General features: G+C 40.4%; 2 protein-coding genes across 2 annotated transcripts; both read left to right on the forward strand.

Moving 5' to 3' along the window:
- The first annotated feature begins 719 nt into the window (after window positions 1-719).
- LOC118455976 (E3 ubiquitin-protein ligase TRIM39-like) lies at window positions 720-7,131 on the forward strand. Its single transcript, XM_087839267.1, has 10 exons — window positions 720-851; window positions 1,939-2,173; window positions 2,753-3,119; window positions 3,241-3,336; window positions 3,431-3,664; window positions 3,753-3,900; window positions 3,984-4,010; window positions 4,105-4,169; window positions 4,318-4,440; window positions 5,161-7,131. Exons 1-10 carry the CDS (start codon window positions 836-838, stop codon window positions 5,560-5,562), a joined length of 1,713 nt encoding a protein of 570 aa, XP_087695393.1. The 5' UTR covers window positions 720-835; the 3' UTR covers window positions 5,563-7,131.
- A 607-nt stretch (window positions 7,132-7,738) lies between these two features.
- On the forward strand, window positions 7,739-13,089 carry si:dkeyp-74b6.2 (cerebellin-1). Its single transcript, XM_087835593.1, has 4 exons — window positions 7,739-7,847; window positions 8,779-9,392; window positions 11,243-11,362; window positions 12,562-13,089. Exons 2-4 carry the CDS (start codon window positions 9,087-9,089, stop codon window positions 12,757-12,759), a joined length of 624 nt encoding a protein of 207 aa, XP_087691719.1. The 5' UTR covers window positions 7,739-7,847; window positions 8,779-9,086; the 3' UTR covers window positions 12,760-13,089.
- The last annotated feature ends 4,265 nt before the right edge of the window (window positions 13,090-17,354 follow it).

A 17,354-nucleotide genomic window follows, 5' to 3' on the forward strand; every position in this document is an offset into this window, starting at 1 on the left:
TCGGGGTTATTCTTCTCTCAAAGATAAGATGGAGCTCTACAAAACCGGTTTGGCTCTCTGAAAATCTTTCTGCAACTCGGAGCTGATAAGCTGAAGTTGCCACTTGCGACCTGACAAATCAACAAATCTGTGATGTGCATGCTCATAGACGGCTCCTCCTCCTCTGCATCGATTTTCAAGATCCGAGGTTAAACGAGCTGCGGGTGCAAAGGCGAACTTGTGTCATGTGACAAAAATGCAAGTTAGTTAAAACTAAAAAGCATTTAAGTTCGTTAACTTTATATGAATTACACAGAAAAGAAGAGAAAACTATTCTGAACAATATTATTAAATTGTATTTACTGAGATTTACTGTGACAGTACTTTTTGTTTTATTCTATATCTTTATGTTTAATCAATATAAACACGTGATAGTAACTTCACAAAGTAAAGTTGATGCTACTATCATGTAAGGTGTTCACTTGTATTTTCTTGCTACGCTAAAAAACTGGGAATGTTTGCATGGTGTAGTGTAGCAGGCAGCAGATGAAACTTTGTCAACGTTACAATAAGAGTTCAGTGTTGTGACACAGAACGTCCCTGCTTTAACCTCTGTTTGCTCAATCACTGGGCCTTATTTCTTGCTATGGGTTACCTACAGTGGAGTCAGCAGCTGAAGCTGAAGAACCAGAAACACCAGACTGACTGCAAAACCTGCGAGAATGAACTCAGGGAGGAGCTCGTGTAAATAATCTCAGCGCAAACAAAGAGCACCTGTGAGGAGTATTTAAGTCTCTGTAGGCTGAATGTGAACTACACAGTACAAGCTGCATCTGTGAGGATCGGGGCTGCCAGCATGTCCACCCAAACAGGTACAACGTTATTATTATTACACTGCAGAAACTGGAAGATGAAACTGTAAACTGTGAGAGGAAACAATGTATACCAAGTTGAGGCTTTTCTTTAAATGTATCAGATTACTTTTACTCAAAAATGTAGTTACTGAGTTATAGTAAATGGCATGAATGGTTAGAAACATGTTTTAAAACAACACAACAAAAATGAGCTACTTAATCAGTCGCATTTAGGTTTTTAAGGTCAGTTTTCTGGTGTGGGAAACAGGAATCTACAACAATCTGTCTGAGTTTCAGTATTTTATACTCATTGGTAAATATAGAAAATAATTGTGCTGGATGGGTGATCCCTCTGTGGTGTCTTGGAATAATGAGCAGTAAGAAGTCGGACAATCAGCACAGGGAGCTTAAAACGACTGAACCTGTCCTGAGAAAAGAGCCGATTTGCAAAGTTTGATTCAAAGCGACATATTGTGCTAAAAGTGGAAACAAACTAGTCTGTTAAGTGTAAGTGGTGTCAGCCTCTGTAACATGACACACGTTTATTGCAGTATTCACACTGAGTATTTGCAAAAGTGCACTTTGTCTTGATTTTTTGCTGGTGCAACATGTTGGAATATTTGTTGGAAACAAATAGTCAGATTTAGATCCCCTCTAGACGTCTTCAATGATGATCTTAAAATCCATTCTGCAGCTTTTTTGGCTTGCAGAAACAGAACCAGACGTTACATGATCACAGCTCAGTTAACACCATTAAATGAGATGCAGCTGTAGTTTGCAGAGTCTGTGTTGGGACTTTTTGTTGCTCTGTAACTGCGAGCTTTCATTCCTTTTTGACTCAAAAACAAAAATGGATGTTTTAAATTTAATGAAAGGATAGATAAAGCAGCAGTTTCAGACTTCAGGTTTTCAGGAGTCTATTATCTTGAGCAGACATGTGATGTCACATATTTGACACGTGATTCAAAACAAATCAACCGCAACCCAAAAAAAGAAAAAGGCTGCCAGGATCTGTCAAGATGTTAAATATACTTTTGAACTATGCCTCCACCTACCATCTGCAAACAGGACAGACAGGACTGACTCTTTTTGTGGTATTTTCCAGTAACAAACATGGCCTCGGTACAATTGGAGAATCAGTTCCGGTGCTGCATCTGCCTGGACACCTACACGGATCCCGTCTCAATCCCGTGTGGACACAACTTCTGCCTGGATTGCATCGAAAGCTACTGGGACACGAAGGACAAGTCGGAGTGTCCGCTGTGCAAAGAGACGTTCAAAGAGCGACCGGAGCTGAGGATCAACCGAGCTTTTTCCGACATGATTGAATTCTTCAAAAGGTCTGTTTTACTTCCAGACTCTTTGTGTCCCAATCCCAGTATCTTTATTGCCATTGTACAAGTGCAACAAAAGTGAGGGCAGTAATGTACGGTGTTAAAAATAAATAAATAGTAATAATAATATACAAAATGAGAGACGTACAGTAAATGTGTGTACACCAGTCCCTGCATTCACGATGCTGAACTGCTTTAATTGTGTGTGATTTCATGGCTGTGGAGTAGGAAGCAGATCCAGGATCAACTGACCAATCACGTTGTCTGCCCATTTAGTTAGCATTAGCCGAGAAGTTAGCTCTATTAAAAACTTTCACAAGGAAACCGACATATCTTAATTTGGCTAATATCCAACATAACTTGATTATAGAGCCTTACTCTACCTTAAATGCCACATATATTGACCATGACCTGCAATGTCACATACAGTGCATGTTTACACCATGTCCAGCTGGCTATGCATTGTGTTTCTGGCACACCAGAGTCCCTTAATTTGAATTTATTGTCCTGTACCGTTTTGTGTTCTCTTCCAGATGGCAGATATATTTGAATATATTCAATGATATTTAACATTATCTTCAAAAGGTCTCTGTCACCCACACTGATGCATGGGGAGGACGTAGAGCCCCCTGCACACCAGCTATCAGACCGTGAAGACGTGCCCTGTGACGTCTGCCACGGGAACAAGGCGCCCTCGGTGAAGTCGTGTCTGGTGTGTCAGGCGTCTTACTGTGAGATTCACCTCGTGCCTCACCAGAGAGATCCAGCGCTGCAGAGACACCGCCTCACAGATCCAGCAATCTTCAACACCAGCCACCTGTGCAGAAAGCACAACAAGCCCCTGACGATGTTCTGCAAGCAGGATCACACACCTGTGTGCTCGAAATGCACAGAGGGCGACCACAAGCACCACAAGATTGTCCCCATGGAGAAGGAGAGCAGGAGGGTGAAGGTGAGGGAAAAGCTTCTTCCTTTGCACTGCGTTTTTTGGGAGGGGGGGTTTCCTGAGCTCGCAGATTTTTGTGCATTCTTCTTCTCACTGTCTCATTTTTACATTGTTTGATCTTCTCCAGATGAATCTGAGGGAGACAAAGTCCGACATCCAACAGATGATCCAGGACAGGCTGAAAAAAATGGAAGACATCAAAAGTCCAGTGGATCTAAGCAAAGTAGGTCGTTGATTGGTTCAAAAAGTCAGGCTTGCAACCAAGCAGTTCATTTATCACATTATTTATTTATCTAGTTGATCATTTTAATCAATAGAGGGCCACAGAAAGAGAGATCCAGAGCAGTTCTCAGATCAGCAGCATGCTGATAACCGCCATCGAGAGGCAGCAGGCCGAGCTCGCCAAGGATCTTGAGGAGAGGCAGATGGAAGCCGAGAGGAAAGCTGAGGAGCTGCGCGAAGAGCTGGAGAAGGAAATTCAAGAACTTCAGACGAGGAGTAGCGAGCTGCAGCACCTGGAGCTCACGCAGAGCTCGCTCCACCTCCTACAGGTCAGATTTATCTGCTGCATTTTACCGTCTCTCTGCTGCATCCGCATCTTAAAGCTGGTGCTCACAAAAAGCTCCCTTCTGCTTTTAGAGTTTCCCGTCTCTGAGCAGGCTCCCGGCCACCAGAGATTGGTCAGAGGTGGCATTGCACTCCGATAACTCCCTGGGGATGGTCAGGAGAGCCATTTCTATGCTGGGGGACATGTGCCAGGAAGTTGCAAACAAACTCTCAGCAGAGGGTGAGTAACCCTACAGCAACATGAACAACAAATCATCGTAAAAAGAAATATATTATCTAATTCTTTAACTTTTTGACATGCAGAAGTGGACAAGATGAGTGCATATGCAGGTATGATCACAAATATATAGTTAGACATTTTTTCCTATAAATTGATTTGAGCTTCATCAGTACCTGACCTGCTGTTTTCTTCTTGTATCTGCAGTCAATGTGACCCTGGATCCCGAGACAGCTTCAGGCTGGCTGGTTCTGTCCACAGATAAAAAGAAGGTATCACCCTATAATCACTGACTCTATCAAGCACACTTAGATGGACATGCTGATTTTGTCAGTTTTTTATGCTCAATTGGAGAAAGAGATTCAGAATGAAGCAAAAACTTGCTTTGGCAGCGATGATGAGCCCATTGTTGATCCTCAGGTGAGCCTCGCCAGCCAGAAGAAGAAGACTCTGCTCCCAGACAGTCCCCAGCGGTTTGACTCCTGCGTCTGCATTTTGGGGAAACAAAGCTTCACATCTGGAAGACGCTACTGGGTAGTTCAGGTGGGATCAGGATCTGAAAGTCATGTCCTTAAGAAATAGAAAAAAAATCCAACAAATACCAGAGATGCTTCTAGCATTTCAGTTGATCCATCAACAGTTCACTGAAGACTCATCGGAGGTGGTGTCATTTAAAGGGTGGCTGTCAAGGAAAGGCTAAGGTATGCCAGGTTAGACAAGAACTGGACTGAAAACCAGTAGAAACAGGTCTGATGGAGGGATGACTCCAAATTTCCAAATTATTGGTCATTACTGTCATGGCTGGGGCTGCATTTCAGCCAGCGGTGTTTCAAATCTTGTCAAAATTGAACCCTCAGATTTGCAATGCCATTTTGGAGATGTAAGACTGCCAATAGCTTCATTTCTTATCATGAGAATAAACCTTGGATACACTGCCAGTGCAGTAAAAGCTTACCTGGATAGAAAAACACACAGTGAAACAGTGAGTCATGGATTGGCCTCCCTAGAGCCCAGACCTCTACTTTGTGGGGTTACCTGAAGGCAGCCAACATACAAACTCGGTTTTTGCATTATATACTGTATTTACATGTATGTTTGCACAATGTAATAAATCTCTTCACCAATGTCCCATTTTCTTAGCAAAATATAAAGAAAGTAATGTATTTTTCAACACAACTGGGGGGAAAAGCTATTATTCATAGTGGTTATTATTTTCTCTTCCTCTTGCATTTTCCATCTAATTCTTTGTACACCATGTTTCAGGTTGGGGATAAAACAGACTGGGATCTTGGTGTGGCCCAGGAGTCCATCAACAGAAAAGGTGCCATCACAGTTCGTCCTGAAAACGGTTACTGGGCCATCTGCCGGCGAAAAGGTGGCAGTCTGAGCGCCTGCACCGGACCCTCGGTCACCCTCAACCTTCACGAAATCCCCAAGAAAGTCAGCATATTCCTGGACTATGAGGAAGGGTCGGTGTCCTTCTATGACGCAGAGGCAAAGACTCACATTTATACTTACGGCGGTTGCAGCTTCAGTGAGCCTCTCTACCCGTATTTCAACCCCTGTGTTCAAAACAACGGGAGAAACGTGGCCCCGCTTCTTATCTGTCCTCTCGAGGGAGGTGTCAGGGAAGAACAGGACACAGCCATCGATTTAACTGTATGATGTGATGCTAACTAATGCTAACTCTGAACCATTTTTGGGTTAAACAAGTGCTTCCTCTGGACGATTAAAGTGGTTGTCTCAAATATATGAAGCGTTTTTGGGTCCTGTTATTTTGAAGGAAGCTGATTTGTTGGATATTTAAATGTGAGGTCTAAATAAGCTGCACCTCACCATTATATTCATTATGTATGATGATCAGGCTTCACATAGAGGAGAAATCCAGCTTTAATGTTTGAACATTAAGGCCTTGAATTAGTATTCGTTTCTTTTTTGCAGACTCTGGGAATATGTTGACAAACCTGTCATCAGACAGGTTTGTCAACATCATCATTTTTGGTTTGTTTTTGGCATACTGGCATACTGGGAAGGCATACTCAGAAGTTCTGATTTTAAAAACTCTTGCGTTTCATCAGATTTGTGCTGAAAGTACCTAAAGCTCACCCTGAAACATATCCTATATCAGCGCCCAGACAACAAACTGAGCGACTTACTTTCCTGCACTTGCACACAGTAAAACATAACTCCCGGCACCTCAGAACATACACAGATCACATCAACAGAGGGCCCTGTGAGTGCATGATCCAGAAGGCCTCATAAGAGCGCCTCTAACTACTTAAAAACATGCTTTAGTGCTTCCTTTATTACCTCCTTAGAAACACTGAACCATATGATAGAGATCATCCACCATCAGACCCATCATGGACACAAAAAAATGTGCACAGGTCATATAACTGTTAGTTAAAAGTTTCTTTAGACCCTGTTAACAGAAAATGGATTAAACAGATGTGTGTGTTCAGTAAAAAAACAATGACATCAAACATTTTATAATAAACAAAGAGTATTATAAATATTTAAGCGATTCTGAGACCGACGTCAGAGCACAGTTCTGCTGGATGTGAGCAGACGTAAGTACTCGCCATCTTTATGGTTTTGTTTACTAGGCCGAGACCCTGTTCTGAATCAGAGTGAGCAGATCCAAACAATGGAAAATACCCTGAGTATGCTGAACCTAACATTGACAATCAGGATAAGCGGACACACAAAGCTGGTTATCAACACGATAAGTTAACTCAGTGTTTCCACTGGGCATGCACATGAAAGGTGTCAGTATGTGACCAATCACAAATGGTGGTGTAGAGGTTAAACACACAATACGGACTGAAAGACAAAGCTGCAGCGTGGGTGTGTGTGCGAGGAAAAGCTCTGCGCAGTAGTTTAGTATTAAAGACAGAATGAATGTGCGAGCGCTTTAAACACTTTGGTGAGAAAGAGTGGAAGAGCGCCACTATGCTAATACATAATACAGCTTTTTGGAAGGCAGGAAAAAAAGGGAAAAATACAAACTGTGTAAATTAACGTATCTCTCTAACAGAGCTCTCTCATTTGGACAAAGCACAGTCTGATGGATTACAGTAAAGTATGTAATTAAATTAATGTCGAGCAAGTTTTACTTTTTATTCTCAGCTGCAGGCTTGAGTGTCTTTAATGATCTGAGAGTAAAGAATAAATGTAACTCTCTGAGTGAATTCGATCCACAACTACATAAAAATACTGCAAGTACCTGCTCTGTTTTAGGATATTTATGGAACAATAAAGGAAATAAAACCAGTAAAGTTGGGAATAAAGATGCGTCTATGAATGTTTATTACTGATGCTCATCGGGAAGACATCAACACTTTAGATGCTGTTAAAAATTTACACCCACTCAGAAGTCTGAGGAATCTTCAGGGATGGTGATTTTCTGGAGCACTGGTCCATCAGTAGGCGGTGATTTCATACCTCTTGATCTCTAATCCGAAGCATACCCTGTTCACAGCATAAGTTACCATGGCGATATACCTGTCTAAATTGATGAATGTTTAAAAGGGGAAAAAAGCTATTTGTACCCGCTGTCACCATTAATAGTCATTTACTAATTAAAAAACAAAACATTTTTTAATTATAGCAGGGATACGCGTGAGTTCGTGATGAATCCTTTAAGTCCCAGCGCATTTTCTGTAATATCTGAGGTTAGATGAGAAGGAGGGAGAAAAAGGTAGAGTGGGGGTGGGTTTGAGGAACAGTGAAAACAGAAGGATGGCAACGCTCGTGATGTGATTAAACGTCTGCTCGAACGCAGGGGTCCCCTGGAACAGAGATGTAGTGAGAGAGAGAGAGGGGGAGAGAGAGAGAGGGGGAGAGGAGGAGAGATAAAGCTGAAGGTGAGTGTGAAACGAAGCTCTAACTTTACTGAGCCAAGCTGGCTTCTGTATGTTGCTGCAGGAGGAACGCTGACGAAGTGAAAGGTGGGTGATGGAGATTCTGCAGATTCTTTCTTTGAGGGTCACTCTCGTTAGAGCGATTGTACTTTTTGTCATTGCACTTATTGTCTATGCTTTTGAGGATTTTTCGGGGCAACATCTCTAATGTCACCCAAGGAAATGCTAAAAGGTTCTTTTATAATTTATCAAAGTATCGTCTGTATTCTTGTGTTTGCTTCTTAAAACAGTGGCTTTTTTTTAATAGTAAGCGTGTTTGTGTAAAGGAATGCAAGTGCAAAGAGAGAGAGAGGGATTAAATTGGAAAGATGCACAAGGTGAATGAGTGGGAGTGTTTACCCACAGATGGCCTCTCGGCGGTGGGATTGTGATAGTCCGCTGTACCCCCTCCTGAGTCCAGCTGGCGTCACTCACGCGGGCCTCTTCCTGGCCAAAGCATTACCTCATCACTTCTATTTATTTTCTGCTTCAATATAAAGCGGTTTTCTATTAATATTCTCACCGTTTAATTAAGCGGCGATGTGGCAGAGCACCGGGATGGCCTTTTTATTATATTTACAGCAGTGCAGGTTTGATAGATTTTAACTGTGCTGAGGCACACGACTTTTCTCCAGCAGCACCGTGCTGTGTTTTCAGCCTGTTTTCAGTCGTCATGTTCTCTTATTAAAACGCAGGACAAGAACGAGGATAGTGGGCGTCTTTATACTTAATATTTTGATGCATGAACTTGTTTTCAAAGGGCTAAACATATGTAAAAATGGTGGATTATCCAACAGTATGGGTTGTTGAAGCAAACTAGGGGCAAGAGTCACCAAGGTTCAGGTTTTTTAACAGCTGTTGCCATTGTTCACCAGTAAGTTTATTTGCAAACTAAAGATGATCAGGTCGTCCAGTCACATTGAGTTTCGTGCAATGTTTTCATGTGAATAACTGTGTCATGTGCACTACTGATTCGCAGGCCTGAAGCTTCAATCCAGTCTGGACTTCTGACTCAGCACACTTGGCCGATGGCCACTCCTGCCTTGGTGTGAGGGACCGGACGCCACCACTTATTCCGTGCATTTATGGACTTCCTGTCAGTCGTAGTAAGCCAGCTGAGGAGTCCCTGAATCGTTTAATCTCCAAAGAGATGAGACAAAGCCCTGGCTGATGTTTTCTTTCCAGGTGAAATTATGACCCTGCTGGTAAAGTGAGGTGCGCGCCAAGAAGAGTCTCGCTAAAGAGCTGTGGTGACCATTCTGCAATAGAAACGCGAAGAAAAAAAAGATGTCTTGTCTGTCGTTTACCCCTGCACTCTACCTTGATGCCCACTCCGTCTTTGTCGTTGGACTGCTGCTGCTCGTCCACAGGGGGCCCTCTGAGGTCAGCTGCCAGAATGACACAGAGCCGATCGTGTTGGAGGGAAAGTGTCTGGTGGTGTGCGACTCCACCCCCTCGGCGGAGCCATCAGGTAATGCCCTGGGCATGTCAGTGAGGTCAGGAACTGGGCGGGTGGCATTTTCGGCCATTCGTAACACCAACCACGAACCGTCAGAGATGAGCAACCGAACCATGACCATCTACTTTGACCAGGTGGGTTTTAAGGCTTGTTTTGGAATAGTGTGGTGCAAGTTAAGGTTTTGGTTGAATTTCATGAGTTCAACCAAAAATGACGCTTCACCTTCTGCTGCACTCTAAAAACGGTCAACAGACACTTATGTTTCAAAGGACATAGACCACATTTTGTATTAAATCTGGAGAGGATCCAAATCCAGGACACTGCAGGCAGAAAGCTAGTATTTTATTTTAAAATGTCAAACAGAAGTCCAGTCAACACAGAGCAACATGCAGGGAAGCATCGACACTGTGACAAAGACTGAGAGCTGATTAGGGAATGGCCAACAGGACAAGGAAGGACAGTAAACAAAACTAACACAGGAGAGGAAAGAAAACAAACTTTCAAAGTAAAACAGGAAACAAGCAAAAAGGAATGATACAGAAATTAATGCAAATATTAAATAAGCATCACACAAGGAAACAGCGCAAAGAAAACATGCTTTGTTTGGACACAGAAAGATGGAAACCACTGACAACACATTTGTATACCAGACCATCTTTCTATCTTTGTTTCAAAATTTCCAACTTAAAATTAAGGAAGCTTTGAAATAAGTAAAAAATAAAGCATATTTCTAAACCCCCTAATTAATAAACCTCTGATTCTAAAACCAGCGGCCTGAAGCAGTCTTATTAAGCTCTTGTGGCAGGGCCACGTGTATGTGTAGGTCATTCAGCCTCTGAGCTTATGTCCCTTTGTGCACAGGTGAATTTTCATAGTGGAATAAAAAAGTAAAAATATAAATAAACTGCAAACCTGGGACAATAGGTCTCAACTAAAAACTAAAACCTTCTGTGTAGAATCTACGTCAGCTCCCTTATTTACAAGGAGCCACCACAGCAGATAGCTCTGCATGTTTGATTTGGCAGATTTATACACCAGATGCGCTTCCTGATGTAACCACAAAGAGTTTTGTGTCTCCACCCAGGATCAAACGGAGATTTCTGGCTTGTTAGATGTAAACCTCCTTCTCCTTTTGGCTGCTTCGTTTAGGGGTCACTACACTGGATCTTTTGTCTCCTCCTCTGTCTCCATTTCACTCCATCCTTACCATCCTCCTCTGTCACACCAACCCTCTGCGTGTCCTCCTTCACTGCACCCATGAACCTCCTCTGTGGGCTTCCCTTTCCCCATATTCATTCCCTTTGTCTCCTATCCCTCCTCTGCACAAGTCCAAACCATCTCAAGCTTGTCGTTTTAATTTTGTCTCCAGCTTGTTAGACTAAAGACCTCTATCCATATACATAGAAATAGCAGGTCAGCTGGCAAATTTTGCAAGTTACATTTTGCATGACTTTCAGGACTCTCAAATAAGACTACAAGAAACAGTCGATAAAAGAGGAGCATTGATGTCTGTGAGAAAATCTCATGCATAGACAGTTTACTGAGAAACCAAAGTGGTGAACTGACCAACCAGCCAGTTTAATAATAACCAGAACAGACTGCCATCGCCATTTATAGATACAGCCTCTTCTGCTGTTACTAAACTTGATTTATTGCCATCAAAGTCCCCAGTTACTGATCACACTGTACAAGCAGAAAAAAGGCTTTCACAGAAAAGCATTATTACGACGGAGTAACTCACTGCCAGTTCTCTCCCTCCTTTTCTTGTTCTCCTGCGAGGACGAGCAGACCAACTTTCTTGTAAAAGAGAAACATTAGAAAAATTTAGGTCAGAAAAATAAAAATAATAAACCACAGTGGAGGCTCAGTGAAAGCCACAAAAAGACTTCCAGTGATTACAGATCTTTGATTATGGATTACACATTTGTGGCTAGTTGGTTGGTTGAATTTGTGAAACTCTTTGCTTCTCTCTTTTCCTTCTTAGATCATAGTGAACGTTGGCAGCCATTTCGATCCAGCAACAAGCATCTTTGTGGCACCCAGAAAAGGAGTCTACAGTTTCAGCTTTCATGTTGTCAAAGTTTACAACCGGCAGACGATACAAGTAAGAACAAAAACGTAAAACACCACGTAACACTGAACGGATCTGTTTGTTTCTCAAAGAAAAGTTCGATTTATTGCTGTTTCTAAGATTTGTGAATTAACAACAGACAGAGAGGTGCTAAAGTCTGGTTCTTCTGTGATGTCCACACAGTACCAGATGAGCTGGGACCTGAGAAGGAGTCCCAGGAAGGGGCAAATCTGAGAGTCTGTTTAAAAACAGCTGTAATTCATTAACCGTTTGTGTGAGGTTTTTGTTCCACCCCTTGAATTAAAGCTGGAAGTCTGCTCTTCAATTTAAAATTGATTCTACTGATGTATAGACACAAAATCATCAAAACTGCATCAGCATCCAAACATACCTGATTCTGTTTTACATGCACTCATTCACATGGCCACTAAAGGTTGTGTTCCTTTAACCTCCTAAGACCTGAACTCTTCCACGGCATGCATTTTTAATTTCTCTTTGATATTTGGGCTGATTGGGACCCGATGAATGGAAAAACAAAGAATTACCAGATTTTTCTTTTTACCTGATTTTTGTTTCTAAGAAAAATGAGAGCCACATATGAGGATATTCGTTTAAAATTTCAATAGAACAGTAGCAGCATAATGTCCTCGTAAGTGGATATCAGGCCCATGTAGAGCAAAATTGAGTATTTTGATCTAAATAACCCAAAATGTGATGTCCACATGTGTGGACGCCAGGTCCTAGAAGGTTAAAATACAACTATAAATAAAAATAACATCTTTCACCACAAACAGCCTCAGTCCCCTTACTTAATATCTGTGAATTAATTTACAGTCATCTCTGTGTTATTTCAGTGGAGCTGGTTGTTTCCCTGTGTAGCTTTACTTCTAATCGGCCATTTATGGACGCTATTCTCACTTTTGTGATTGCGCTGTACAACAAAAATGAAGTCGCAGTTGTACACATCACATTGAACTTTGTGCCTCTGCCTCCAGAGTTGAGGACATGAGTGCAGTTTTACTTCTTACTGCTATTTTAATGATATCAGTGCAGAGAGAATAATTCACAGATTATACAGAGTAAGAGTTTCTGGGGGGGGTTTCTTCTACTCCTGTACCAGCACTGATGTGGAGGTTTTAGGATACAGTACATACAGGATACTGTATGTACTGTAACCAATCACTGTCTTCTAACCAAACTTTCCGTACAAATCTTACATCCTGCTTTCCCAGGTGAGTTTGGTCCTCAACGGCTGGCCTGTGATCTCAGCCTTCGCAGGCGACCAGGATGTGACCAGGGAAGCTGCCACCAATGCGGGTCTGGTGATTATGGAGAGGGGGGACAAGGCTTACCTCAAACTGGAGCGGGGGAACCTAATGGGAGGGTGGAAGTACTCCACCTTCTCTGGGTTTCTGGTGTTCCCGTTGTAGGGTTGACTGAGGTAGGATTATGAGAGCTGGTGTTCTGACCGTAGTCACAGGTGTGGAGGGGAGGGTGGGTGTAACATAAAGAGTTCTTTGTTACTTTCACAGCCATCGACACAAAGGAAGAGGAATTAACTGATACATTGAACTGCACTGATGCATCTTGATGTGTATCGATGAATTGGTGAATTCACCTTGCACCAAATAATCTTGGATGTATTTTCCATTTCCATTGCATTTTTATGGCTTAATGTGTGTTTTTCTGTCATTAGTCTGTGGTTGCTTGCAGTTTTCCTTTTAATGCATGAAATAAGAAATGGCCAATAAAGAAAATAATTGTGTCTACTGACTGCATCAATCTATTAGCGCTAACAAATTAATATTTTCAGTGCTAGCTTGCCAGTTAAAATGTTTTATCTCAGAAAGGTACGAAGGAGAATATGATTCAAGATACTTCACTTTCATTAAAATGTTCAGTGTAGCACTTCATTGTTGTCTTAAGTATACAGACTGCTATAATAAAGAGGATTGACAAATTTGGGCAAAGTTAGAAGTTAGCAGTATGCAAGCTTGCTAGCTAACAGACATACAAAGATTAGATGTTTTTGTGAAAATCCAGTCTGAAGCTTTTCAATGTTCTTTGTGTTTTGAAATATGATGTGAGCAATACGCATCTTTGACTGAGAAACGGCACACTCATTGGCTAACACTGACTTCATTCTTTTATTCAACCAGGGCACCGTGCAGTCACTCACATGGCCATGAACTCCTCTGTATACCAAATTACCCTCAAGTCAAATGTGAGGCTATCTGTCTGACAGCTAAAGCTAGCCTCAAACTGGCTCATCTAAAAACAATTGAAAGCACAAATCTGCAACAGAATGGATGAAAAATATAATGGCCAATCTTTAAGTTCTTACTGCTAAAACAAGTTTTTGAATCAAGGACCATAGAGCTTTCACTCAGGCCTATGCTAATTAGTGCTATATATCTATATAATAATATATATTCTATATAGTAATATATATTCTATATAATAACAGAAGTGAAAGTGATGCATACCAAGCTATAATATGAGTCAGATATTTCCATAAAAAATACTCCAAAAGTAGACATTGAGATGTCCAGCTCAGTGACTCGAATTAGCACAGGTGAGGCCTTAAAGCAGCTAGCTACAGCTAGCTTGAGTTACAGAAAAAAACACTGATGTGACTCAAAGGAAGCTGTGAAACTGATAAGCTTACTTTTTTATTTAGAAACTACAGCTAGACTACATCAACCAGTTTAGCTTTTCAGTTATAATATCCATAATTATCCATAATTGTTATTCAAATAAACAGAGGCCCATACAAGCTTGTTAACCATTCTTCCGTTTATTTAATGAGCATACTGTTATCCTTTTCTTCACAAAGGCTGCATTTTGCTTACCACATATGTCCTTAGTTAAATGCTGGCACAATTGTGGCCCCCAAACACCCTCTATCACACTTTACATATGCTCTATAAATCGCTCTGTACAAACAGAAGGTTGTTCTGAAAATAGCAGGCCTCCCTGCTGTTTGTCCCAAGAGCTGTCCTGAAGGTAAGAGATATTGTACTATTGAGAGTTTTACTATGCCCATAAAAAATGCAGGTACTTTTCTCACATAGAAAAGGTGTTCAGTCATGAAAACTGCAGCTTTTTTTGTAAAAGTCATAAATTATACATGAATTTCTGTCTGTATTCGTCGCTCCCTCTGACGCACAGTGCGCACAGCGACAGTGCGCCTCTCAGCGGTGGATCCGGTGACAGATGGAGGGCTGGCAGCAGAAAATGAAACCATTGCCAGGAGCCTGCTGAGTTCACACTGGACCTTCACAACCTATTAGTGTCAACGTCCCGGTGCACAGCAGAGGCCTGTGTTAGCACTTTAGAGAGTCGTGTCTGGAGTACAAAAACAACATGAAGTGAAGACTTTGGTTCCAAAAGCGAGATAAACTCTTCAAAGTTAAAGACAAACACAGAAAATGTGACAGGGAACGTTCATAAAAACACCACCACAGCTAAAGTACAATTACTGATGTAGATTACAAAAGACATGGCTATACATCAGTGATTGGGCTGAATCACTGAACAAAAAAACAGCAGTGCCCCCTACAGACAGGGGAGGCATGGTAACATGGTAACAGAAATGATAACAGAAATACAAAACTAAGACTTAAGAATACCAGTATAAACGGAGGGATTACAACTATAATAACCAAAACTAGGAACAGAATCCTAACCTCAGAATATAAAATATACAATAATCAAAAGTCACAGACCAGGACATACAATTATTGTTGTCATCTATAAATTTTCCAATACACTATTTTACCAACCAAAAAAAAGCTGTAAAATAATAGTAAAGCGGATTATTATTATTTTTTATTAGAATTATAGTTATTTACTCATGTTTATTAAGAGAAACGTTAGTTTTAGTGGTTGACTCATTTCTGACTCCTGTCATATGTAAGCTCACTGTGTTCGCTCAAATTTGGGTGTGAAAACATTAAAAAAAATTCCCTTGCTGGATAAATAACAATATAATATTTGTTTTAAACAGGTTTCCCTGTTCTTCTTTTATGACAAGTGGTCTAATGAATTTGTTAAGCATGGTAAAACAAAATAAATAATAACCTAAAATAAACACCTATTAAAGTCTTAGTGGATTCTTTAACTGTTTAAAATGCTTAATAAATGATTCTATATACCTGATGTGTCTTAAGAAAAATAAATGCAATTTTGGGGCTTCTGTTTTCCACATTGTAAAGAAAAGCTACTGTTATCAGTGCAGCTTATATAAAATCACATAGAAAATCACTTATTGCCTTGATTTTATTCTATAATAAATGTTAAAGTTTACAGGTGTTGGTGATGTTTTTTTATAGATAAGATTAAGTTAGCAGTTCAGATGAAAATATAGTGAAAACTCCCGAATCTGTGCCTTCTTTTGTAACTTTCACATTTTGCAAAGCCATCCACATGACTGTATTGGACCCTGTAGCAGTTCTGGTCTCTGTTCAGTATGTTCGACATCTCAGGTTTAACAGAATCAACTTTTGGAGAAATACTTTCATTTTTCTCAAGGTGGACCTAAAAATCCTCTGCAGAGACATTACTCAAATCAATATAAAAATGAAATACTTGAACAACTTTCTGACTGATAGCTTAAAAATTACCTTACCTGCATCGTTCAAGAACTTGCTTATGTTGGTGTCTGAAATAAGAAAAGAACAGATAACAAAACATAAAAAATGTAAAGGAAATACAACACCAATAACCTCTTAGTATAAATGAAGTTTTTATTAAATTGTCAGATTTTTCTTTAAAGCAACATCAGATTTTTTCCTTTTTCTTTCACAAAATTCACAGGAAAAAAATTAAGGCTGAACATAAGGTTTAACATTTCAAGTTATTATCTCAAAATTCAAACTTTTGAATAAGTAGAAATTTTGAGACATTTAACTGTAAGTTTTGAGATGAAAATCTGAAATTACAACATATAGAATGCAAAAAAAGAAACGTTTTTTGCGTCCTGTTTCCTAAAAAGTCCAGTTTCTGGACATTACCTACCCATCATTTAAAATAAATCAGATACACATTTGGATGATTTCAGCTAAAAAGTGGTAAAGTTCAGATAAAAACCATCCTAATATGAGAACATTGTACACATACAACACAACCGTACCAAATAAATATTTCACATAGCATTGTTCCAGCACTTCATTGAAGCTACATCACGCTTCTGCGCAATGAAAAATGTGTTTCTTGAGCAAGAAACAAAAACAAATTCTTGATTGAAATTTAAGTTGAGGTGACACTTTAATATAACTGATTATTAACATGTAATGAAGGAAAAGCATGTGTATAAAAAAATTTTAAATAATGAGGACACTGTACATGCAGTTTATCACTGTGAGAGAAAAGTTTCAACTTAAAAATCACTCTTTGATTTAACAAGAGAGTGGATATTCCTAATGTGACCCACCTGCTATTCAAACCTTGCTAAGGGGAGATTTGCTAAAACGGGGGGTCTGCACCAAGGCACAGTTTAAGATAAATAAAGATTATTTTGAACTGTGAACACTGCAAAGCTGCCCTCTTAAAATATGGAGGTTGGACAGTCCATTTTAGGCCAATTTTAATGCAGCTCCTTTATTTTTTAACATCTCGGCTGCACTTAATGCGCCAACAAAACAGCATGTGTAAGCAAGCATACAAATACAGTACAAAACAGGTTTTTGCACATACCGTATAAATATAGACTGTCTGTCTATATTTATACTAAACAGCAGTGCTGTTTGTAGGGTTACTGAAGTTTGGCTAGCTATATAATGATGTGCTTCGCTAGCGACGCAGCTATGTTAGCATAGCATAAACACAATGAAGCTGAAGGGTGAACGCTAACTTTTTTCCACTCGATAAAAGTTAATGTGAGGGTTCCTGATGCTGTCAACGGACCAAACTTCAGTCAGGAGAACAACTAAAATAATCCATCCACAACACAAAGTTAGTCATTATTATACTGCAACAACACGGGAATAGAGCAGCAGCGAGAGAATTCAACATTAATGAATCA

The sequence above is a fragment of the Neolamprologus brichardi genome, chromosome 3, assembly GCF_056152115.1.
Source record: "Neolamprologus brichardi isolate AB-2024 chromosome 3, ASM5615211v1, whole genome shotgun sequence".
Lineage (NCBI taxonomy): Eukaryota > Metazoa > Chordata > Actinopteri > Cichliformes > Cichlidae > Neolamprologus > Neolamprologus brichardi.